Genomic DNA, 26,593 nt, shown 5'->3' with positions numbered 1-26,593 from the left:
CCATTTAGCCTTAATCAAGGCGGGTGAAATAAATGCAACTCGGCAGCTGACAAGAATGATCTAATTCTGGAAATTGTTCTTGTTGCGCTAAACCAGGGGGGCTGAAACAGAGATCGGTTTCAAAAACAGCTCCCAGGTTGGGAGCAGACTGAATGAAAAAAGCTTATTTTGGGCCAAGGTGGTAAATTTTTTGGACCAATGACTTATACATCAGATTTATCTTTGGTGAATTTAGTTTTCACCCTTAAGTGGGTAAGTAGATTACCAACACAGCTGGTGTTGTTGGATAGTAGAGTGTTGGCGAAACAGTCGCTGAGAGGAAGTGTGCTTATAAAACAAGAGGGCCAAGGAGAGAGCCTTGAGGGACACCACAATTCAAATTTGACAGGGGATCATTCATTACCTGTGGACACAGACAAAATAAATTTAAAATACATTTCTAAGTTGTTAAACTGTGTTGTTTCTCAGATCTGTCTTCAGCCTGAAGTGATATCCTTACTCACTATGTTTGACCTCCGGATTTAAACATCTGTGTTTTGGACATTTATTGTTAAACGCTGATTTAAGATGGGATGCAAACTGTTTTGGTTTCTGGTTAAGAGATGCCTGGAACAGTTTTAAAATCACAGTCACAAGGACCACAGTTAGCACAGTTAGCATTGGAAAAACCACACAAAACTGTGTGGAGGGAGACGTTGGAAAACCATAAGGACATTTGGGAGCACTTGAGTTGTGCTTGACTTCTGAATTGAAGTTTTAATTATCAGGTGCATTTCATGTTAGTGTTATAGAAAATAAAGAGTGAATATGCTTTTACCTTTCTTGCCAAGACTTGGAGGATGAGTTTGCTATATGATAGAGGATGAAGTTGTACAGCACTGATTAAAACCACCGCCACCCTTTTTGAATGCTTCAAACTTGTCATACTTTAAAATAACACAGCATCTGATATTGTATACATCTCTGTGACTGCAGCAGCTTTGACAAAACGGCAGGGATTTGATGACCAGTGAATGAGAACAGCCTGAACAATAACCACTGCAAAGCCGCTGAATGTCCTCTGCTATTGTTTCTTATTATTAACTTTTATTTATAGCTTTAAACCACACATTTCCCAGCTTCCAGTGCTGCCATCAAACATGTCACTCCAGTCTCCTGTGGACGGGTGCATATGTGTGTTTGTACAACCACGAGATGGCAACTTGTCCCACGTAAATGCGTGGTTGTGCGAGAGATGTGGGTCTAAGCTTGCATGTTGACTTTTCTCCTGTCACACAGCTGTCATAGTCTGTCAGCGAGGGGACAGGCTGTCCGACAGGATGCCGTATCCTCTGATGATTCCCATAATGCATTCTGACTTGGAGTGAGGGAGCAACACAGGAAAGGAAAGTGGACGTGGCAGACAATAACCTGTGACAAGCCACAACTTAATTGAATTAGTTTGGGAGTTTCTTCAAGAAATCTTTTACATGCATTAATGAATGTACCTACATTATAGTACATTTACATGTACACTCAGGGGACACTTTATTAGGTACACCACCAGGAGCCTGAACCATTGATACGAATCAGGATGGAGCCATACTTTTATGTTGTTTTACTCCAAATTCAGGCCCTTTCACCCAAATGTCACAGCAGAAAAGGAGACTCATCAGACCAGGCAACATTTTTCAAATCTTCTATTGTCCAATTTTGGTGATGTGGTGTAAAATGTAGCCTCAGTATCCTGAACTTGGCTGACAGGAGTGGCAGACGGTGTAGTCTTCTGCTGCTGTACTCCATCTGCTGCTCAGTTTGAACTTTAGATATTTGCATTAATGAGGAGTTGAACAGGCGTATCTAGTAAAGTTGTATCTTTAGCTGTAAAATTGTAATATGAGTTGCAACTCATATAAAAGGTTTGGATGATTTTATTCCCTCCAAAACTTGCCTGAATCTGCTAAATGCTTTTCATTTAACAGTAAAACTTTGCTGTTTCTTTGACCGTTTCCATATGTATTTTTTTACTGCTTATAAGCACAGTAATTAGCATTAATGGTTACAGTGGTATAGAGGGGACAGAGAGTGTTACCGACCTGCTGTGTGATGGCAAAGCCAATGACTGGGTCTCCCTCGGGGATGTCCCATGACACCACAGCAGAGTTTGCTTTTACCTCTCTGATGGTCACATTGACGGGAGGCGACAAGCTATCTGCAGAGATAAAGACAGAGAGAGAAGAAAAGGTTATTGTATGTTTTAAAGTACGAAGGAGCAGCTCTGTGAAATGACTAGAATGGCAGAAGTTTATTCAGTGGTGTGAATAAATGGCTCAGTTGAATCCATTATTAGGCCTGAGCACTAAAAGTGCGAATGCCCTATTGTAATCGCTCCCTTTCTTCTTGTTATTATCCAGACAAATGAATTGGCTTTTTGAGGGCTTTAACATGTTTGAAAACTCATGAAACTTTGCACTTTGCCTGGTGAAAATTTACTGGTCTCACTGGTTTGAGACCTGGGCACAGCAAAATGGCTCAGTAGCGCCCCGTACAAAGTGGGGAAAAATGAGCCCCTGCTTGGGCTTTTACGTAAATGTATGAAATTTTGTACACATGTGTAACATCCCAAGATATACCAAAAAGTCTATTGGACCCATGTGCCAACTCACCACCACCATTTTGAATTGAAGGTAATATTTTGGCATAGATTTTGCCATTTCCAGGCGTTGTACTGTTGCAAACTCCTCCTAGAGATTTTACCGGATCAGCTCCATATTTCGTCAGTCTGGACTACAGATCTGAGCCATATTAAATTGTGGAACTTTAGAGTTTTCACCTAAGGGCGTTTCTGTGGCGCCACAGCGAATTTCAATCATTCGCTTTGAAATTATAATTGGCTCTTATTCCCACATACATTGACCGATCTGTACCAAACTTCTCACACGTGAATAAGCTACACCCCCCGAACACATTTCACCTGCAATATTTGACAGTGGTTACAGCGCCACCTACTGAGAACAGGAAATGTCATGTTTTACACTTCGCGCTACAGTTTCAAGACGCTTGATGCCAGCAACCTCAAATTTGTTCAGGGAAGCCTGAAGGAGTTGGTCTTAGGTCACATTCAAAACAGTGAGTTTTCATAAGAGAGTGTGACCTCAGCAGCTTGGTGAATTTTGATGTTTCGCCATGAAACATGAAACTGCTATACCTCAAAGAAATCTAGTCCAAACTCTCCCAAACTTCACAGACATTCTTCTGACATAAGTGACCTCACCTGCAAAAATCTCCATTACATACACTTTAATGCCAGATGAATTCTACTTAATTTAGTTTTCTAACATTAGTAAACCTCACCTGCTAAGACCTTAATCCTCTGACAAGCAGGTCAAAGTTCATTAATGAAAGAGAGAAACTGTGTTTGCCCTGGAGTTCGTTCCCAGTTTGGCTGGTAACACCTCACCTGTGACAGTCCAGGAGGTCGGATGCATGCACCACCTCAGCTGGCTCATTGGAGGAGTAGAGGTTCTTAGCACCTCCCATCTGCCAAAAGATCCTCACCGTCTAAGTCAGCAGTCATAAAGGCTTAAAGGTTTGCGACCATTTGGCTAACTCCAGTTGGTGGGCGAGTTGGCCAACTGGTTGCTGGAGGTTGTTGGCAAGTTGCTTGCATGAAATTGGTCACAATTCTAAGTACATGCTAGTGACCAAAGCAGTTACATGGAGTTTTTGTATACTGCAGCAGACTCTTTGTAACCAATTACATCTAGCAACGCCCAGCAACCTCTAGCAACTACTCGCATACTGACTGGAATTTTTCCACTCACAAACCAGCTGGTCTGCAGGACTGAGGCCTTAAGCTGCATCCACACTGGGAACGACGTTGTGACCAAGACGATACAAAGTGAATGACATTCTGCAACAAATTGGACGTGACCAATGAGAGAAGTGAATACTGATGATGTGACCTGAGGAGATTAGCAATATATGAGAAGGTTAGCTAGGCAGCTGGAACCTCGACTACAAACGCCGTCAGCTTCAAAGCAATGCGCAACAAGCGACTTGTTTTCAGCCCTCATTTCTGCCGCTTGGACTCTCAGTTTCATTCTTTAAGGTCACATTCAGTTACCAAAGTTACCGAAGGCGATGGTCATAGTGAGGGTGGGAACGTAGATCTACCTGTAAACTTTTTCACGCTGTATTTCTTTAAATAAGCACTTCAAAATTACAGTCAGGTGTTGCTACCAACATGGCTGCTGAGTGGGAAGACTGGGTTCTGGAGGGATTGGTTTATGGCGTCATCTTTTACTTCTGTGTGCTTGTTGGACCCATCAGCAAACTGTGACTGCAGCTAACGTGTCTGTGTGTGTGTGTATTAGTCTTGTTTTCATCTAAGTGTCATATTTCATGCTCTAAACACACTTCTAGTTTAATTGGGGTCACAGGCTACAAGATTTGAGAATAATAATTTGTCTCGTTATATAATTAAGTGTGAGCTGTACGTGTGTGTGTGCGTGTGTGTGTGTGCATCCACCGCCTGCTGCTGAATGAGACTGTAATTACTGTACGAGTTCTGAACAAGCACATACCCAATGGTGGCTGTATTACATGAACGTTTGTGCAGATCAGAAGATCAAGGCGAGAGATTAAATAACATCATCATTCGATTTGTCCTGAAATGGATTTTTCTTCACTTTCTTGTTTTATGATCACGTCTCCTTCTATTCTTCTTTCCCCTCAAACAGAGACGCCACACATTCGTACCGTCGTAGTTCAACTGTGCCCTAAAGTCACGATCAGTATACACCACAGATCCATAACTGACTGGAATTCATGTCAGTACAATCAGTTATGACTCTGTGATTTATAATTACACCTGCATCTAGTGCCTGACTGTTATTCTAGTTTGTTGGCTTTATGAACTGGTTTGAACTGCTGAATCTAATATTCCTGCAGATCTTTAGTTGATCTAAAAACAGGCCTTATACAACCAAGTTTTACCATTTACTCTTTATCTTGGTCAACATCAGGACCATAACCTGTCCATACCTGTATGTTCAACTGCTTGCGAATTTAATCGCCCAATCACATGGCAGCAACTCAGTTCAAATCGAGAGTGAGATTGAGGAAGAAAAGTGATTTAAGTGACTTTGAACGTGCTGTGGTGATACCAGACGGTCTGGTCCAAGTGTTTCGGTAACTGCTGGGATTCCCACAGGCAGAAGAGCTTCTTCCTGAAGCACCACAGTACTGTCATCTGAGTACAGGAAACTGAGGCTCATCAAAATTGGACAGTAGAAGATTGGAAAAATGTTCAGTCTCGACTTCTGTGGTGACATTCAGATGGTAGGGTCAAAATTCGGCATAAACAACATGGCATCATGCATCCCTCCTGCCTTGTATCCACAGTTCAGGCTGCTGCTTGTGGCATACTTTGAGCCTCTTGTAGCAACCGAACATTGTTAAAACATGCCACCATGTCAATCCCTTTATGACCACAGGATACCATCTTCTTATGGCGGCTTCCAGCGGGATGACGATGTTGAAGAATCCAGCAAATCGGTTACTTGAGCATGGCCTCCATAGTCACCAGATCGCAGTCCAGTAGAGCACATATGGGATGTGGTGGAACAGCAGATGTCATCATGGATGTGCATCCCTCTAATCTGCAGCAACGGTGTGATGCCATCACATCAACACGGACCAAAATCTCTGAGGAATGTTTCCAGCACCTTGAATCTCTGCCAGGAAGAACTTAAACAGAGGTCTAACTCGGTAAAAGCAAGGAGCTTGTACATTTTCCAGTGAGTGTAGATTAAATCACAAATTCTCCAACTAAATGATGCATCATATCTGGTCCAGCTATCTGAAATGGATGAAGTGGAAACTATTAGAAATGTCAGAAACTGAAAACAAGGGCATTTTCGACCGTGCGTCCCATTAGGGAGTATTTTTAAATTTGTGACATGTTTGGGATGTTTACATTCTTGTTTATGCAAATAAGAGAATAAGCTGCTGAATATTAAGGTGAACAACCTAATGCAGTGTGTCACTGTCCCTCTCTGTTCTCCGTTTTTGGTGTTTATTGATATTTGTAACAAGGACCAGTGAATAAGGATGAGGAGAAGTGGTCCCTGTCAGTGAGGCTAATGGGACATAAATCTAATTCAGGTAATAACACAGTCAGCGTGTTATTGAATAGGTTAACGCTCGCTTGCCCTTCGACGGGAAAACCTCACAGGATGATGAGCTGCTGCGGCACTTGTTTACACCCTGACACGCTGCACGTTTAGAAAGAGCGAAGCGGAGCCAAAGCAGGCCTCTAGGTTACTTGCTTCCACTCAGCCTGCAGCCGATGTTTTGATAAATAGCCCGACTAACAGCAGATGACAGGAAGGAGACCCACTGCATCTCTTCATCCGAGTGGGGGGCCTGGATGTTTGAAGTGGATTTGCTTTTGTTTACTGTCTGCTGTTTGCCTAAGGGACAGGCGCCACGGGCTGATGGAACAGAAGAAATCACAAATCAAAGTCATTATCTTTCCGCGTATTCTCCTCCTCCTGCTTGTGAACGAATGTTTAGCTCCTAATGGAGAGAAAAACACCGCTTTTATTCAGTGATGTGCACCATCACTTTGTTTGCACATGCTCAAAAATATCTAGAATCATATATAAAAAGATAGAACTCGATATTATCCAATTTTATAACGACAATAACCGAGTGGGTTGATTTATGTTACACAGAAACACTTTGAAGGCTCAGTTTGCATTCCTGCACTGCTTCCTTTGTTCTGATGTTGATTAGTTTTGGTTACTTTCATTCAGTTTTTTTTTTTGCAAAATGGCACCAAGTCACAAACCGACTCATCTGCAGGTTTCATCTTCGCTTTGGGCTTCAGTAAATATCAGCATCAAAGGCTTCTGCAGCAGTAAATCTGTACTGTACGTCTGTTACTCACGGCTCACTGCAAAATCACAGTTTAGTGATTAAAGTGGAAAAATACAATAAAATCAACGGTTATTAAAACATACATATACTTGAGATGGATGATAAAACATATTACAGTGGCACAGGTGGTACACTTGAAGGATAAACATGTACAAAATTTTTTTTTATGATCACAAACTGTTTTCATGTCTCATTGCTGGTTTAATAAATAAAGAGCCTGATCAATATTTCTGATATGTTATTTAGTGATTTAAATTTGACATCTAATGTATCAACTGAAAGTTTTTTTCTCCAAACATTTTTTATGTGTAGAAACGGTTTTACTCATCTACGCTCTACCTCAGCGGTCCCCAACCCCCGGGCCTCGGACCGTGAGTCGTTTGGTACCGGGCCGCGAGAGTTGAGGCTCAGGTGTGAAATGTATGGTTTTCAGGGTTTTTATCGGTTTTCAGCGTTATTTTGTTATCGTTTTTATCGCTAACTCGGTTTTCTTGGGTCTTTTCACGTGTGTTATGAATAAATCTTCTTTTTTTCGGTACCGGTACTAGTTTTATTTTGTTGTATTTATCCGCGACACCTTAAAGGCCGGTCCGTGAAAATATTGTCGGGCATAAACCGGTCTGTGGCGCAAAAAAGGTTGGGGACCGCTGCTCTACCTGACTGCTCGGACCAGCTCATCATTTGGGACCTTTGCAGAGTGCCCTCTAGTGGACAAACTATGCAACCCACTCGTCACACGGTTGGAGGTTGTTTCTCCCGTCTCTTCTTAAATTTGTGACTCCCTAAATAAGATGCATTAGTGTTTAAGCAGAAACGCCCCCCACAAAAACAAAAAACAGGTATTACACTGGGTGAATGAATGACCCCAGCAAAACAAAGCCTGTTTTTTTTGCTTTTCTTTCACTAATACTGGGATCCCTGGAAGAGCTGGGAATGACGTCACACAGCCCTGCCATCAGAGGCAAAAGGAACTCATTCATCTCTTGTTAATCAATACAGGTGAGGCTGGTTCATCAAGGCAAATGTCTTTAAAAGATCCCTCGAAATGCCTGCAAGGTCACGTGTGCATGCGATAAAACGGGGTTACATGACGCCTCAGGATCAGAACAAGGACATCAGTGAATCACTCTTGGGTGAGGAAAGTATTAAACATGACAGAAACACAGCTGCTCATCACATATGTGCTTAGGACCCCCCATCGTCACACTTTAACGTGGGATTTTTCAAAGAGCAGGGTGAAAATTTTCTCCGTTGCTATCGTCGCTGATGGGAAGTTATAAAAATGGAGGAAAAACGTACGTTCTAACATGTGGTTAATAGTGCTGTTTTTTTTAAAAAAAGGGTCTGTTTGAAGTCATGTTTTTTCTTACACCTAACCAAAGATCAATCGAAAAGACACAAAAGTTAAAAATGGCCGTACACAGGATGCAAACTGTGTTCTGGGTGAAAGTTAATGATTTATATACAGCCACGTCTCAGTTCCTGTTTTCTCAGGGGAAGCCAGTCCTGACAAGTCGTCAGCTGACAGAGACTACTAAAAAGCAAAAACTATAACTGAAAAGAAAGAAAGGAGTGAAATAAACATCATGTAGAGAGAATAGAATTTAATATTGCAGATGTGATAAGAGCATCAGGCTGGTGTGGCTCTGCGTCTCCTCTCAGTGATCACGGACTAAAGTCTGATCTGTAAAGCTATAACTGTACCTGGTGTCTCATGTCTTTTAAACCATATAATTTCGCACAGAGCTTATTAGTTTTTAATAAAACCTCTAAACTTTGGATCTTGGTGAAGCAACTTTCTCTTTGCTCCTTAAAACGAAGCCGTCTGCTGCAAAGCCCTTTGAAATCAGGAATGTCTTTCCTGCTGGATGAGCTTAAATAATGAAACGCACATTTTCATTGATGTCCTTGACTTACTTACTTTGTTTCTTTCTCTTCTATTGGATACACTGATGACTCACTGTTGCTTTGCATTTTTGAATTATTGTGTTTCAAGTCTGGAAAAAAGACTGTCTTCTTTGTTCGTGAGTCCCAAAGATTAAAGGGTAAAAACATGTCCTTGTAGTTCTGCTACATGAAGTTCAACTCTCTCTTCGAGTGTCCTCACATCCCACAACTTCTGGTCACTTTGTGCCCGTCTTTGGCTCCACTTCCTCATATGACTGCATTACACTTTGGGGACAAAGAGAGGGGATGCTGGCCGTGATTGCAGGTCTTAAATATCCACATGACATTAGAGTCCACTCTAATGAAACACCAGACAGATGTCTTCATAAACTCTCTGCAGCTCACAGTCTGCATCTCCCCAAGAGATGGGGGTGACTTTGAGCAATGACGGATGTGTGTGTGTGTGTGTGTGTGTGTGTGTCATTGTTAGCCTGATGATGATCAGAGTGACAGCTAGTTGTCTACCCCACACTGTGCAGTGTAAAGGGTGACAGCTCCTTAATGCCCCCCTTCATTAGAAAACTCACCAGGACAGAATGTGTGTGCATGTGTGAGCGCACAGTCAAGAGAGGAGGCTAATTTGCTGTTTCACAACACAGACTTGTGTAAACACGCACACACACACACACAGTCTCCATGCATAAAGTCCATCATTGCTTAATGAACACTCTCGTCTCTCCGTTGACCTTAGAAAGAAAATCCTCCCTCCTCCTGCTCCTGGTAGAGATTATGTAATGTTGCATACTTTAGTTTGCTTCAAAGAAAAAATGCTTTTAATTGAATCTCATCTTTTGCTGATGATGCTGAAGTTTGCGCTGAACAGTTAGTTGAGCTGTTTTGTACTTTGCATTAGGGAGCTGACGGGTTAATGACCGGCTAATATCTCTGAATCGTTTAAAATCTGCTGACTTTAGGATTACAACACATCACAACACAGGCCTATCGTTAGTGTTATACAGCACATCTGTACCATGAGCTGTGAGACCTGCCTGTACTGTACACATGCTTTGAAAATGAAGTCTATGAGTAAAACCCGTCTTTCTGCACTACACCATCAGTGTGATACCTGGGCCGACAGCAGGGGCTTTTTTCGAGTGGGAGATCATAAAGCTGGGTGGTGCTCCAGCTCCCATCCACCCCTGTGGCGTGATATTATTGATTCGTACCACCTTATTACAGCTCTGCAATCCTCAGAAATGCCTCTCTCGGAGTTAGGCCTCTGGGCTGGTTCTGCTCCCTGGGATGCTAATGAGTTAGTCTGCATGCTTTTGAACTAACATGAAAACTGCCTGTTAGCTACATCATATTTCACTGTTATCTCGCACTTAAGAGGCAAGTACAGGCCTCAGGTGCTGCTTACTTCCTGTTCTCCTCTTTGAATCACTTTGTGCTTCGCTGCGCTGCTACTAATTCATATTTAGCAAGTTAAAACACTTAGTTCATTTCCAGCTAATAGTATGTAAACAGTCACTTTGTATGGAAGGTGCAACAAGCAGTAGGAACACTTTGGAGAATAATACAGTTTTAAATTAGCACATGTTTATTATCCAGGGGCAAAGCTGACAGCAGTACCGGAGGAGCCGCAGTGGCTTGCTGCATGCCCCTCCATGCTAACGTGTTATTAGGCCTCCGAGCTGCGTGCGCGTCAGGCGTGCTGTGCTCGCAGAGGTCAGCTGGCAGCGATGCCCTCATTCATACTTAATGTGCCATGATAGAGCCATCAGGATTTTGTGCTGATCTTGAATTTGCCCTTGCATGTGTCAGAGGAGACCTTGGCGTGTGGCCTTGTCCTTGCAGATGCACACATCTATAGAAGGATAACAGAGCGACTGAGTGTGGAGGGACCTGAACACAAAGTGTTTCTGTGTCTCCTTTAGAAGCTGAAGAAGCTGATAAATAATTTAAAAGTGCTTTATTCTAACGCATGTTTTACGCTCTCTCGTTTCATAATTGATTGCCATAATTCCTTTTCCATAACTGACAGCTGCTTCCCAGCTGATCCACCTCTCATCCACAAGTCTGCTTTAAATCTTACGTAAGCCACAAACAGGAGCTCACCCTATGGATTTCCTCTTTTCTGCTGCTTCTTTGTCCCATCGTTTGTTTCAAACAGCTGCCAGCGCTGATGGATCTGTATCCACTACCTCCGTGTCAGAGGAAATCCACCACAAACATTTCCTCTATTTCTTCTTTTATTCACTTTTGCTTTCAACACCTATTTTTCTGACAGTAACGGACACTTGGCGCTAAGCCTCCCCCTCACACACACACACCCCCGCATCAGCAATGTGTTTTTGTCTCTGTCTTTTTATCTTTTGTCTGCCTCTCCAACGCTCCTCTCCATATTTCTGTATAGCTACTACATTGGGACTTTTTGGCAGCTCCTCCATAGTCTGCTGTGTACAGCTCTCTGCTACTAACTGACACTTCAGTGGGAATCTGGGTGCAGAGAGGAGATGGTGGGTGAAAAGGGGAGACGGTAACCTAGCTGTGACTCATTCATGCACTGTTCTATTATTGATTAGCCTCACGCTGCTCACACGCTGCCTGCTGATCCGCTGGTTTACTGTGTAGGCAGATGAGCTGCTTATAAATGAAGAGCAGCTTTCAGTGTGAAATATAATCCTCGTATAGCTTTTCCTTCATGGGAAAACGTCCCCGTTTGTAAGATGTAACCCACCGCTTTGTGTGGCTCAAACTGAGCATGTTAGCCATTACCATCTTGGCTGTTAAGAGCCAAAATTAGGTTATAGAGACAATGCAGGGTGACTTAATACCTGCTAATTAGTGCCAAGACCCCATCACACAGGCCTAGACACCAATTGGTCACCATCTGGTAAACACCTGTTCTTTGGGAATGTGCTCTAGCAGGTTTGCTAGCGTGAAACTGGTTGTAAAGAGGCATACAGCACTACAAAGAAAAACAACTCGTGATTGCTTTGGTTATTGGTGATTGCTGCAGTCACCGCTTTCACCTCCAGCAACCACTCGCCAATCTGCATTTGCGACCAGGCTTGCTAATCTAAAAAAACTGAAGCAAAGCCATCTTGAATGGCATATTAATATAATTAAAGAGCTTTAAAAATGCTCCAAAACACAACCGTGATGTCTAGTTTTGAACAGCAGTGACAATCTATAGTTTCAGTATTCAGTGCTCCTAAAAATGCACAGATTAGAGCTTTACAAGTTAACTACAGAGACTAAAACCTTTTCAGATCAGGTCATAAACCTGCTGTAAATATGCTTTTTATTTATTTTAATATGAGAGTCTACGGGGATAGCTTCATGTGATCATTTGAGGGGCTGCTGTGTTTTGGCACTGCTTCATTTTAACCTGAGGGTTTCTGCCTGTTCTGAGCACCGTGATGAGCCTCGTTGTGAGGCTGAGAGCTGTTTTTGCTGTCACCATCTTTCCTTTTTAAAACCAGATGTAACAAGAACAATACACATTACAGGCTACCAACCTGTCAAAGCGTATTCTCCTCTGTTGTCCCACTGGATACTGATGGGTACCACAATTTAGCAAATGAACATCGTGTTTTATTTAATAAGACTTTAAACTCTTTTAAAGTCTTATTAAATAAGCTCATAAACTTGTTATTGTTTCCTGAGATCATAGCCGAAGTGGAGTTGAGGGTCGTTTTCCTCTTCCCTGGCAGACTCATTTTTTTTTGCTGGCCGTTAAGACACTTCAGCACTGGCTTCAGACCATGTCCGTCTTTTATATACAGTCAATAAGCGAGGCCGTGTGGGTTTTCTGCACGTGTGCCTCTCTGTTCTCCGTGGTGCAGTCTGCATTTGTACACAGCGGCTCTGTCAAATTATCACACCTAAGGGTCCTTCTGTCCCTTTGCAGAGAAATGAGTTATTTACTCCAAGGAAATGAATTTTCCAACCGAGCGGACCACAAGAACAGGGAGGTGGGGAGGGTGGGCTGTAAAACTGCATCTCTCTCCTTCCTTTAAGTGCGCACACACGCACATTTCTCTAATTAAATGTCAAAAGGCAGCGTATGAAAATCAATGCAGCATTGTGTTCAGAGAGAAAGCCAGGCAGCTGATTCAAAAAAGCAAAGGAGTGCCGTGAGGCTGATTATTTGACAAGCCCACTGTTAATGAAATCTACTCTCAAATCAGGAGCAAGCCACCCCTCCGGCAGTGAAACAACCGTGCGGTGGGACGGGGCTGACGCTGGGCTCACAGCTTGATGCGACGTTATGAATATGATATTAGCGCTTCATAACATACTTTCCGCTTTTCTCTGTATTTCACTTCACAGTTACTGTAGCTCCCCCTCTCTCCCTGTGGATTTTCTTCCAGCCTTTTAAGCAACTGGGAAAGTAATGGCTACAGTATGTGCCTGCGAGGATTCATATCACAGACAGGTGCAGGGGGCGGGGGGGGCGTGGAGACAACGTGAACAATATGCACCTCCGTGTTCCTCTCCCTTTGCCACTGGCGCTCTCCATGTTCCTCTTTTTAAGTTTCTCTCTCTCGAGCGCCATCTCCCTCTTGCATCCACTCCTTTTCTTTCCTTCCATCCATCACTCTCCGTGTGTGCGTGCTTCTCTCTCTCGCAAATATTCCCGTAAGAGTAGCACATGCCCTGAGGCGCCTTATGGAGGATCGAGGCCCCCCTCTGCCTGAACCAGACTCGTTGCTCGAGTTTGAGAAATTTACAGCATCTTAAACTTTGTGGCCACTCTGGCAAAAGAACAAAAATATCCCCCGACTTATTTATGTCAGACACACTGGGGCAAAACTTTCGGGACAGCAGACAAACGAGCAAAAGTGTGTGGGTAACGGCAGGGCTATGGGGCGCCGTTTGTAAAGTGAAACATGCTGAAATTAACGGCAACATTTTTCCACATTTAGCTCAAAACCTTACAAAAACATATTTTTTCAAGTAATTTTTACAACATTTAGTAAAATATTTGTAACTTTTCATCAAATGTTAAATATTAAATCTAAATGTTAAATATTAAATCTAAATGTTAAATCTTAAATCTAAATGTTAAATCTAAATCTAAATGTTAAATCTAAATGCTAAATGTTAAATGTTAAACCTAAATGTTTAGGCTAATATGCAAATTTATTGTACGGACCAACGGAAATACCAAAATAAAAGCTTCCCGAAAACCTCCGGTGCAAAATTGTGTCTGTTCTCTTCCTCACTTCTCCCCGCCATGTGCTACGTCACTTCTTGCCTACAAGCATGTCCAGCGATTTTGCTGGACATGTGCTGCAGCGATTGTGAAGTGGAGACTGCAGCTGCTAAGAGTGCACTACTGCTGAACCTTTGGATGGCCGACAAAACGGATCTTCCGATGTTTTCAGCTAAATCGCCGGACGTGCTTTCTCATGGTCGGGTTATGGCTGAATTCCAGTGGAATGACGGTCCCGCCATAATAGACGTTCCAGCCATGTGTTCCAGCCCTAAACCTAACCTTATCCCTAACTATAACCTTATTCCCAACCGTTACTAGCAGTTAAATGACGTAAAATAGTGTTTTCCAAAGCGATTTTTAGAAAATGAACGAACATGTGTAGATTGAGTCCAAACGGTTCTCATGTGCTCTCCTTTTTCCGATGCCGTCATTTAGGAACGTGTTGGGTACCCGAAAGCATAAAATGTTGACAATTTGTCACCTAGCGAAAATTATTACGCTTTGGGAGTGAGAACGTGTCTGACCACTACCGGCACACTTTTGCACCGGAGGTTTTCGGAAAGCTTTTATTTTGGTATTTCCGCTGATCCGTGCAATAAATTTGCATGTTAGCCTAAACATTTAGATTTAACATTTAACATTTAGATTTAACATTTAGATTTAAACATAATATTTAGATTTAACATTTAATATTTAGATTGAATATTTAACATTTAGATTTAACATTTAAAATTCTGTTTTAAATATGAAAAGTTACAAATATTTTACTAAATGTTGTAAAAAATGACTTGTTTTGAGCTAAATGTGGAAAAATGTTGCCGTTAATTTCAGCATGTTTCACTTTACAAACGGCGCCCCATACTGGGCAGGTACCTTCCTGTGGGTTCCACCTGTGCCTCAGATTATTCAAATGTAAAAAATACACCATCTGGCCCATCACACATAAAAACGATCTCCCCACAAAACACAGCAGCAAATAAAAATAGTATTTTTATGTTCTGCTGAGGAGAGCTGGGTGAGAATTAGAAATCAAGTGGCCCACGCGCAGTTTTGTGCTTAAATCATCATTTAAAACAGAACCAGGCGGATCGATTTCTGCTGCTCGAGTCCCGCTGTGGTTCTGAATTGGAAATTTGGAACCACAGTACTAAGCGACTGATTACAGACCGTAATGTGCTGTCAGGGATGTAGGCATAAATTATGCATCGCAATCACTGAAGGGATGCATGTCTGTCTTCATTCGGAACAAGGAAATAACTATTTTAAAAATCAACACAATGTGATGACGAAGTTTTAGATTTTGATATGGTTTCAAAATATTAACAAGATAAATGGTTGAACTGTGTAACACAGTGCGCACAGTGTACATGCTAAAAAGGGAATAAGGAATATAAACGTATTTAAACCTAACACTATTGATAAAGATATTTAATCATATTCTATTTTATTAACCCAAGCACCATTCTACTTATTTAAGATATTTCTTACATACTTGTGCATGTTGTAATTTTTAATAGCTGTAAGAAAATTCCCATATTTTGGACAGATAAAGCACATCTTATATTAAATAGCTAGGTTGTTGTAATAGAGGTTGTAGGAAAGAACATAGTTCCTAGATTAAAACCATGATTTCTGAAACTGACATTTCTCTTCACTTTTTTCTATTCATTTATTCATTCAGTCACTACAGCTGCAGCAGCAGCAGCATTACAGACCAGAACAATATAAATGTTTGATTTTGGGTGAACTGGCCCTTTAAGTCTTCTGTATTTTCTTCTGCTTTTGAGTCTTAACTTAACTTACAGGGGGTAAAAAACCTACAGCGACCAGCCGGAGAAAGAGCAGAATGGGGAGATTAAGAAAGAGCAAAGACGACATGGAAGTTTTTACTCTGTTTAGCTTCATGGATACACGCAGTGGAAAGCTAAAGATGGCCAATATCACTTAAACTGGGAATCCATTTTTGCCAAGCAGGTGAGTCTTTCCGTCTGGTGGTGACCAACCTTTCAGCGGCCGTCACACCAGCTAAAAACACCCGTTTGTGGACTGTTGTGGAGCCGAAATATGAAATATCACAGACAGATTTTCTTTAAGCACGTGTTAAAGGTGCCAGTTGTGCTTGAAGGGCATGTTGTACACTCGGGTCAGCCTTAAATTTCATACTAAAGCTTGCGTGGTGTCGTACATATTATCCTGTGTATGAAATGTAAGTGTATTTGCTGATCTTCAGGAGTGCTGGAGGACTGTTTAACCATGTCCCAAACACCATCCCAATCAAAGCTGGGGTTCAGGGAGCATCCACTGGCAATGAGAACAATAAAACCTGGAGATGGTTCCCAGGGTTTCTGAATCATACTGCATGTGATGGTTTTTTTAAACTTTGTTTCCAGACCACTGAACGCATCGAAGGTTGAACATTTCTGGAGCTCTGCAGGCATGTGCTGTATGTGAATGAGCCTGCACGTCTGATGAATCTCTTCTTTGCTCACCGAGTGAACATGTTAGTAACACAGCTTTACATTCATGCCACCAACTCCCTCCAGATGGCAGCTTCAGCCCCCCTCCTCCTCCACCTGCGCACATTCAGACATGATGCTGGGCAGATGACTGACTGCGTCAGAGAGCTATCACTGTCGCGTCAGTTTTTTGGCACGGCTGCTTTGTTCTCCCACGGGCCCAGGGTCCATATGATTGCGCCAATCTGTCCTCTGATGCCCGTTTCATTTCAGTTTTACACTTCAGACCCAGCAGCAGCCACAGCCGGAGGCACTGTCCACCCTATTCTCATGAACAAGAGCTTTCTTCAAAGCCTTCAGATTTGGCACAAGAATGACTTGGAAGACCCGCTCTGATTTTAGTGGGTCAAGGTTTCACATGTGCAGATCTCAATTATCACAGAAACAAACTAAGAAATACTGCAACAACACTTTTATGCTCACTATTCAAGCCGTGTTTCAGGAGCAGAAGGATTGTCACCATATTTCTGAATTTGCTCCCGGCCTAAAGTACTAAATGTCCTCGGGAGTCTTCACAATATGTACAAGTCCAGACAGACATGAGTGGACTTGAAAGGCAAGCAAACACAAGCTGGTAATTCAAGAAATTAGATCAAAGCGACGCTGCTGAACAAATACAAATCTGCTCTGAGAGAAACCTCCAAGTAAAATGACATTTGTTTTCCAGCTCCTGCCCTTTGGTCTCACTCCAAATGCTGCCACCTCTAAAAGCTTCAGTGTGTATGCTGTTAACTACAAGGCCATCACTCTATTCATCTGCATCTTGCAAAGCTGCTGGCGAGCTCTCAAAGACGAACTCAAACAGGCTTTTTTGAAGGGAAGAAGAGGGTTAAGGAGGTTACACCGTGCTGCAGAAAAGAGCAGCAGCATTGTGGAGTCGATACAAACGCTCTGCCGTGCTGCCACTCTGAAACTGGTTTCTCATCACGCGTCCTCTCATTTGCCTTGTCAGATGACAACATGTGACGGGGCGCGGGAAGGATTAAGAAGGATTATCAGGGGACTATTGACAGTTACAAAATGTAACACAACAGGGGAGGATGGACTTTAAGAATAAATAAATATTGTATTATCTATTATCTCACTTCTGTGCTGGAGAGATACACCAGTTCTGTCAAACCAGGCTTATAAATTAGTTCTGTTTTCATCTTTTATATTCTGTTTCACACAAACTCACACTCTAGAAACAAAAGAATGGAAAGTCACCTTAATTATTTGCCAATAAGAAATTATATGAAGTGCTAATATTGCAGCATACATCACACATAAAGATGGTTTCCATGGAAATTGTAAAAAAAAAAAAAATAAAGAAGATAATATAAAAAAAGGGATGTGTATAATTCAAACTAAAGCATGACTTCAGCAGCTGCTGATTTCAGCATGGCTATATCCATCTTTCAGAGGCACTGACGTCTCATTAGTCAAGCTTTTAAAGTTGTATTGGTGCAAACTAATATCTGAAAACCTAAGACATGTTTGGGAAAGTCAGTCGCCCAAGTATTCCTCTTTAGTCTTGTTTGCACGACAGGAAATATATCTGGTTACATGATGCGATCGCTGAACCCCTGAACTTCTGTCAAGTTGGGTTCATGTTCAGTCAGACTGAGCTGGCATTTCTCACGGGTAATGTTGAGAAAAAACTCATTTATTCCAAAGAGGCTGTGATCACTGGGTTTCCCCATTGAAATAAAATGTGGATTTAATTTAGCTGCCACTTTGTGAGATGCAGGGTGTGCCTCCTCCCTACACATGCAGCTTTATGGTGAACAGGGGTGGCTTGGCACTGTGTATTCACGCCACTGTTACATGCACTTGCAGCATAATAAGAGATATCCCTGTCAAGCCCCCAAATCTGATGCAAGATGTTTGTAAGAAGAAAGTGCAGCGACTGTATGGAAAAAAAAACAAAAAAACAAAAACAAGAACGCAGCTTTAAGAGAAAACGTTCCAACTGTAAACAAGGCTGCAAACAGCGAATAATTGCCAACAGCTAATCATGCTTGTAAAATGGACTAACGAACAAACAGATAATCACAGACAAAATCCACATCCCCTGTGAATCTCACACACAAACACACACCTGCCATCCTTCCCGAAGCCCCGTAATGAGCCTATTCAGAAGGAACAGTGATGATTCAACCCTCCAATCAGGTTCCTGCTGCCCCAGATACCCAGCACGTCTATAGGACACAGATTTGAGTAAAATTGGGGCACAGGGGTTGAATCCACAGGACTGAAGCTACAGAAAACAGCTTCTGATTTTAATTTCTACAAACGTGTTGTTGAACGTGAGAGCCTGACACCTTCTCTCTGTTCACGTACAATCACTCACCTAATTTCATGCATGTGACAAAAAGTGCCGTCTTGAAACAATAACATCGGAGCGCTGCAGGTTGTTTTTTCTTTTTTAAATGAATAATGCAGCCCGGTGTCTGCTGAGCAGCCCTTAAAGCATAAACAAGCATTTGTAATTTGAGAAACTGCTACGCGTGATAAATGGCACAGAGAGGCTCTTCCAAAGTCACATCTGTTTTGATTTTGCAGTATTTATGCATTTCTGTGACGGATCGGAAGTCTCATAAATATTCAGAGCGTGAGTTTGACAGTGTGAGAGAGCGCGGGAGATGGGTGGCTTTTACAAACTTTGGCCTCTCTGTGGATGCTAAATGGCTTAGCACCTGACACATACATAATCTACTGTACTAACAGAGAATGCATCACCTGGCAGGTGGGTGCCATAATTTTCTTGGATCTTTTTGGTTTACAGCTCAAAAACAAAAAACAAAAAACAAAATCTTGTTATCTCTTGAAAGATTTCCCTTTTTCATTATTATAAACATCCCTCAAAGACAGAAAAGCGCCTGCAGCTTTTCCATCTCTGTTCACTTTCTTGATTGATTCATTGACTTTTCTTTTTGTTCCTCAAACACAGAACCGTTAGGGAGTGAGCAAAATTGCCTGCAAGGATTTATGGCCTCATTTAGATGAACGTGTTAAGAGAGTCAATTTACATTTTAAATGGAAACATTACCTTTCCTTTCACAGGACCAACCGACTGTTTATGAGTCCCTGTAAACACAGACAACCTTAAAGACGTCACCACGGTGTCAGTTTTACTCCTGCCTGCCCACCTCTCTGCTTCAGCACTGGTTTGGCCTGCTTTTCCTGCTGCAGGCGTCTAACTATGTTTAAACTAAGTGGGAGACAAAAACTTGACTCATGCTGGAGAGGGAATCCAAAAGTGTCACCAAGCATTTTGACTCACTGAGGTTTATAATAGTAAGCCAAACAAATATGAAAAAGTAAAAATAGAGTGTGATGATGTGATAATTTTGAATGATCCTGATCTGTTGGATTTTTATTACAACAGCATCATCTGAGGTGAATCTTCATGAGCCAGCGAGCATGGCCTGATTTATTCTCCTCTTGTAATTACAATAATTTACAAATTTAACTTCATTTTAATACGACTTTATTTGTTGGGCTTAATCATTACTTTTAATATACAAGTGTTGAGAGAGATCACAGAGTGAGGGAGCTGAGGGTTGACCTCGAAACGACTGACAGTCGTTATGTTGCCCCCTGCTGGCCATAAAAAGAATGTAAGTTTTATGTGCCGTCTCGCGCATGTGCACAAGCTGGATTTGTACCTCTGTCTTCATCCATGAAAGGATGCAAAAATCCTCATTTTTTTAGCATTTGCATAGAAAATCGGCTTTTGTGCCTCACATGTTGAGAAACAGAAATGAAAACTATTTTTGTTGTCAGAGAAGTGTTGAAAAGGAAAAAGGATTTTAAATGAACTCAACTTTATAAGATCAGAGGAGAGGGCACTGACAGAGGTTAAAAACAAGCAGAAATCTACGGGAGGTGGCAAAAACTCAAGTTCCTCCAGTGGCCACTTGAGGCCGGCTGCAAAACGGAGTCAGTCTCCCTGTGTTAAACTACCCAACATCAAAGTGTTCAAATCTTTATTTACAGCCTGAAATTAAATGGATGGGCTCGATGGATAGTTTCCCCCCTCATGGAAACTCTGAGCTGGTTGAATTTGTTTACGTCCATCTGCATGCTGGAGTCAGGGGCATGGCCACATTGATAGACAGGTGTCCCTGACAGGTGACGGGGAGCTAGAGCCAATCACTGTCTGCTCTCAACTGCGGTGCTGCGTTTGAAAGCATTTTAATGGATTATCTGACTAATATCATGGCGTGCTGTGTGGAGCGGCCCATTCAGGTAATTTGTGCTTTTGGTGAGTCAAAGTCTGCTCTTTTATTAGTAGCTTCAAAATGTGGCGTCTAAAACCAGTGGGCGATGTTGATCTTGCATAAACCATTAGATTAAATCCAAAGAGGAAGAACCTGCATACGGCCAATCACACCCTGCCTCAGCTGGCCACTTTTAACCACCGCTGAAACGGGACAGTTTATGTATTTTTCATCTCTTTGTCACTCACTATAAAAACTGTGCATGAAAGATCTGAGGCACGGGTGTCAAACATAAGACCCGTGGGCCGGAATCGGCTCGGCAAAGACTCCAGTCCAGCCCACTGGACCGCTTTGGAAAATTATGACGAAGGCATGAATTTTGGTCTTTTTTGCTTGTATCTCAGTTTTACAGCTTTCCCTGGTGATAAAGAAGTCCTCATACTACACCACAGTAATCAAGTAAGAGATAAACAATTACGTTTTTTCTCTAATTTGACAGATTTATTTATTTCATGTTTAAATCATGCTGACACATTTCTCTTATTTTTGGCAGCAGCATTTCTTTCTCATGTAGAAAAATTGAAAACACTGTTAAAAATGATTTCATTCTTATTTTAAGGCGTCTCAGTTAAAAGTGTAGTTAAACTTTGTTACACTGACAGAGATCACAGTGAGCTGTGTGTGGCCCACCATGTTAAATGAGCTTGACATCTCTAGTTTCAGGTATGTGGCAGTTAATGAGAGGAACAAGGCGACGTGTCTCTAGAGCACGTCAAGAACATCCAGCAGAATCTTACTGGCTGAATTCTGAAGGTGATTTCAGCTTTGTTAGGTGGTGGATACCTCAGCCCAGCGTCAGCTATCCTCCACCTCACTGCATGCCCGGTTGGATAAATGGTGCGTTTAAAATTGCTGATGAAAATCTCAGATCTGCTCTGAACTGCTGTGATGAAGCACCCACAACAGGTGTAAGCATAAACAAACACTTGATAACATTTGGAATTGCATAATTGTCTCTCTTTGAATGATGTATTTATAGGGTTAATAAAGGCTTTATAACAGAGTAAGGTTCTGCTGAAGTCCTTCCATCCATTTTCTTTACTGCTCATCCATTGGGAAGTCGTGACAGAGGGACTGGAGCCTATTTCACATGTCACAGGATGAGAGACTACAGAGCCTCAGTCTATTCGAGGACTAACACAGAGAGAAACACACCTATGATCAAATGTCTGTCCAGCACATGTTCGACTAATATTGTATCCAACAGTCATAGCTGTTTCACAAGAGAAACAACAAACAGGGATGGAGCGATTCTGGCTGATATTTAGATTTTATTTTCCTTTCATCCACTATTTCTGCCAAAGAAATAATAAAAGTCTACATTAAAATAATAATAATATTAATAATAATCACTGAACTGTTTGAAGGGTTTAGGCTCTTTGTCGCATCATCGTTCAGCATCTAGCACAAAACTGATGCAACCCAACAGATCAACACTGGCTGCTGACATCAGTCCAGATTGATTGATATCAGCCGATGCAGACGTTCATCCAATATAAATGCAAAGAAACAAACTCATAAAACAAAGCAGTTAAAGCTGCAATCAGCATCATTTCTGCACACTGATGGGAAAAAAAAGTTCCTTATTGCACCTTTAAAGGTGCTGCTGCTTCAATCTAAAGTGCTGCTGTTATTCTCCATCCTTCTACACCAGTTTTAAACCACTGGTGGCATTTTCTACTTTAATGCAACTATAGAAAAATTCACTTTTTGTTTTTCAAGCGTAATATTGTTTACAAGGTATCCATTTATTTATTCATGCATTTTGAAACAGGCATTAAGATAGTGGTTTTATAATAATCATAATAATAGATTGCATTTATATAGCGCTTTTCGGGGCCCTCAAAGTGCCTTACAATTCCACTATTCATTCACTCTCACATTCACACACTGGTGGAGGCAGCTACATTTGTAGCCACAGCTGCCCTGGGGCAGACTGACAGAAGCGCGGCTGCCATATCGCGCCATCGGCCCCTCTGGCCAACACCAGTAGGCGGTAGGTGAAGTGTCTTGCCCAAGGACACAACAACCGAGACTGTCCGAGCCGGGGCTCGAATCGGCAACCTTCCGGTTACAAGACGAACTGCCAACTCTTTGAGCCACGATCTTTGATCCCTGCTTGTCTCACACAGCTTTAACCATCATGCATTCCCCCCTGTGGTCAGTTTAAGCAAGCAAACTAACCTGACATACTTGTCTTTGGACTGCAGGAGGAAACCCACTTGTAAAAGCCCACCAGGCACACGGACACCAAAGACTTGGGAGGGTTTGCAAGCATGAAATGGTTTGTTTTAGTTGCCAAGAAATAAAGAAGAAACTCTACAAATGTGCACATTGTTGACAATACAGAGGTCTTAGAGGCACATTTGTGTAGTCTGTGCCTGCAGGGACCTAAACTGACTTTTACTGTACATCTATTTCTGGAAGTTTAGGAGACAAAAACACACACGACTGAGGGTGTGTGTGTGTGTGTGTGTGTTGTGTGTGTGTGCAGAGACAGGAGCAGGATAGTGATGTATCGTGAGTGGAAAGGCTATGGAGTGGGAGTGTGCTGAGTGAACTAAAGGTGCACTTTGATGGCAGGAGTGTAGTGTGGCACTTCATCACAGAGAGCGGTCAAGTGTGTGTAGTTTGAGATCTAAAAAGCCTGTTTTAGAGATGTGCACACACACAGGGTGAGCTGGATACTTCCACAGCAAGCATCAGAGGGCCCCTGTCGCTCCCTGGCAGTCCAATCATGTATTTATAGTGGCCAGTGGCTGTCGACTACAGCCAGACTTAGAGGGAAGTGTCTGTAATGAGCAGCGGAGTCAACAAACGTCCCTACATATGTCTAATTTTCACACTGGGATAGTTTGCCTGTGTGTGGACATGCAGCAGTTTATAGTACCGACCTGAAATGAGATTCAAAGGTCAGCTTGGATCACATCAATCACACACACACACACACCCACGTACACACAGACACCGAGACACACACACACACACACACACAGACAGTAGCATAGTTTAACCCCACTGTGTCTGGTGATGTGGATCCCTCACCACCACTAACTGTAGCATGTTTAATTAGACGACCGCACAGAAATGCATGTATTGTCTTACAAACACAGCGTTTCCCCACAAACACACCAGACTACGCAGCGTCTCACAATAGCAACACCACCACCAACAACACTGAATTAAATCTGAAGCCCAGCACCAGCAGCATTTCTCTCACACAGATGCCGATAGAGGAATTATTCCATGGTTCGTTTAGTTGGAAGAAAATAGAGATAAAAGCCACTCTGGAAGGTGCTGCTGCGCTGAAATGCGCGGAACATCTTTGTAATTGCACACAATCGTAAACTTACCCGCTGTGACCAGAGACACGCCGAGACAGCTCAGGACGAGCAGGAAAATTCTCTCCATGTTTCTAACGCCAAGAGGACGCGCGGTCCCATGCACTCTGGCCAGGGGAGCCGTGTTAACCGCCGCGTTGTGCTGCTTGGCATTCACGTCAGTTCGTGCGTGTCATCTCGACTGGAAAGGCGACAACGGCGCTCTGTCCGCGGGCTTTTCAGCACCTCGGACAGCGCTTCGGCAACACCTCCGCTCACTCGGCACCCTCCAACCTCAGACCAGCAACCTGCAAACAGCAGGTGAGCTTCATCATCGATGCGTCGTCGATCCTCCAACTGTGCTCCCAAATCCTCTCAGATCTGCTTCTGCTGCTGCTGCTGGTGGTGCTCAGCACCGCTCAGCTGCTGCAGACACAGTGAAACGTGCTGGCTTTGTATATGAGCGCCTGGACTGTCCCTACCCGCCACACTGACTCCAGCGAGAGAGAGCGAGGCTGCAAACCCCCCCAAGGACCCCCCGGCTGCGACAATAACAGCGAAAAAGTCAAGAAATGTCCAAAAACTACAGTTCAGCTTTGATGTTTTTCTGTAACACTCACTCACCGCTTCTCCTCCTTATGACATTAAAAATAATAAACACCCGCCTTCTTCCACCCCTAGTAACCCACCCTCCACGCCTCAGAGCCCAGCCAGCAGCACCACGCTTTAAAGACCGACTTCTCCCAGGCCTCCGAGAGCGAGCACAGCTGATCGACTTGTCACCAAAAGCCTCTCCTCTCTCTCATCCACAGCTTCAGTTGCCCACTCCTGCACTGTGAATTACTGCTGCCCACTCATCGATTAAATATGCATCCACTGGCCCACGCAAACAGTTGCAAAGACAAAGTCTCAGCGGAGCCGCTTTGAATCCTTTCCCCACCACTTCAAAAACAAACACGTGCCTCTCGACTTTACCACTGAGTTGACATCCTCACCACCATTACCTCCGCCACCGCCTCCACTCCCTCCCGTATTCGGCTCACGTTGTTTCAAAGCGAGCAGAGAAGTGGAAAAAAGTCTGCATAATTACCTCAGATGTTTTCCCCTGCAGCGCGATGTGGACTTGAAGCTTTCCGGGATGTTAGTTTGCGTGCGTGGAGGGGAGGGGAGTGTCAGTCCCGAGTCAGGAGACCGGCACTGTCCCCTAGCTGTGTCCCCAAGAAATGTTTTCTTTACCCCGCTGTGCACCTCGATTCATAGCCCGCTTCCTCTGACGTGCTTCACAGCAACACTGCTGGTGGTGGTGGTGGAGGTGGAGGGGTTATTGTGCTGCTTTTTATGCATGCTTCACTCCTGTAGGCTACTGCTCTCCCCCTCCATCTAATATGTGAGTGAGGGAGAGGAAGAGAGTTTGTAAGGAGACAGGGGAAATATAGGCTCCATCCTCACCGGCATAATGTATCTGCACAGCATGTGGTGGAAGAGGTATTCACATTTCTCAAATACACCGAAAACACTCCAGAGCAAGTAGAAGTACTGCGTTAAACGTGCTACTAAAACTGCTCTTTTATGATATGAAAGCTCACAAGTATCAATCAAATCATTCCTCCTGTTTGGCTGTCAGCAGCGACTCTGCTTTTGGTTTTGGTTAACTCTCATCACCTTCAAGCTTTCAGATTTGACCATGCACATCAAGAAATTATCCTCAGGTCAAGACAAAAAAAAAAAGAAAAAAAAGAAAGACAGCCTTACGACAGATGCATCTGTCATGTTTGGAACTGAAGAAAACAATGCCACTCTGCTAACAGCATAAGTATTAGAAGTGGTATTAATTGTGCCATGTAGAGCTTGGTAGTGGGTCCATGCAGAGCACCACCCCTGACACCCTGATGTTTTTCCTTTTCAGTCTGAATGTGTTGCATTTGCATTGCTTTCATGCAAAAGCGGCGTTTTAAGGAAAAAAAATGGTATAAATCTACTTTAACTGCTGACAGATGCAGCTAACAGCTTGTGAACACAGCATGTTCTCATTTAGCGGTTTAGAAGTCAGATTTTTTCCCCCTCAGAAGCTGGTGGAGACTTTCCCTCAGTATTGTTGCTGGTGACAATATTCAGAGTAAAAATATTAATTATGCAGAACTATAGATGGTGTAAAAGACCGATGTAGCTTCTGGGCCTAAAAGTGAAGCCGGCGTTTTAAAGCCGCATTCTTTTAAATGACACCTGTGACAGCAAAAAGACTTCTGGTCCTCTAAAAATCTTAGTGAAAATGACCCTCAGCCCTGACCTCTGTAAACACTTTCCTAATGAGTTTATGGTCTTAGTCACTTATTTCTGACCACCTCCCCCTCAGCACCTCCTTCAGCTCTTCTGGGAGACACTGTGACATCCCTAAACCAGCTGCGTCTGACCTGGGACCTCCTCCAACTGGATGAGCCTGAAGCACTTCACCTA

At 42.8% G+C, this 26,593-nt stretch overlaps 1 protein-coding gene across 3 annotated transcripts in view; it reads right to left on the bottom strand.

Annotated features, from left to right (window-relative positions):
• The window catches only part of fndc5a (fibronectin type III domain containing 5a), a 45,379-nt gene extending 19,350 nt beyond the window's left edge, over positions 1 to 26,029 (bottom strand). Inside the window, exons 1-3 of one of the 3 annotated variants that reach the window (XM_040048998.1) lie at positions 25,230 to 26,029; positions 24,173 to 24,447; positions 2,076 to 2,191 (exon numbers count right to left, since the gene is read on the bottom strand). In XM_040048998.1, coding sequence (XP_039904932.1) covers positions 2,076 to 2,191; positions 24,173 to 24,230 — 174 coding nt within the window. In that variant the 5' untranslated portion in view covers positions 24,231 to 24,447; positions 25,230 to 26,029. Of the gene's footprint in view, positions 1 to 2,075; positions 2,192 to 24,172; positions 25,160 to 25,229 lie in introns of those variants that run through there. The other 2 variants (XM_040048999.1, XM_040049000.1) reach the window with 2 other exon arrangements.
• Between the last annotated feature and the right edge of the window lie 564 nt (positions 26,030 to 26,593).

The sequence above is a fragment of the Simochromis diagramma genome, unplaced genomic scaffold (assembly GCF_900408965.1).
Source record: "Simochromis diagramma unplaced genomic scaffold, fSimDia1.1 OVJJ01000305.1, whole genome shotgun sequence".
NCBI lineage: Eukaryota > Metazoa > Chordata > Actinopteri > Cichliformes > Cichlidae > Simochromis > Simochromis diagramma.
Note: the sequence above shows the minus strand (reverse complement) of the source record. Positions and strands in the feature narration are given on the sequence as shown.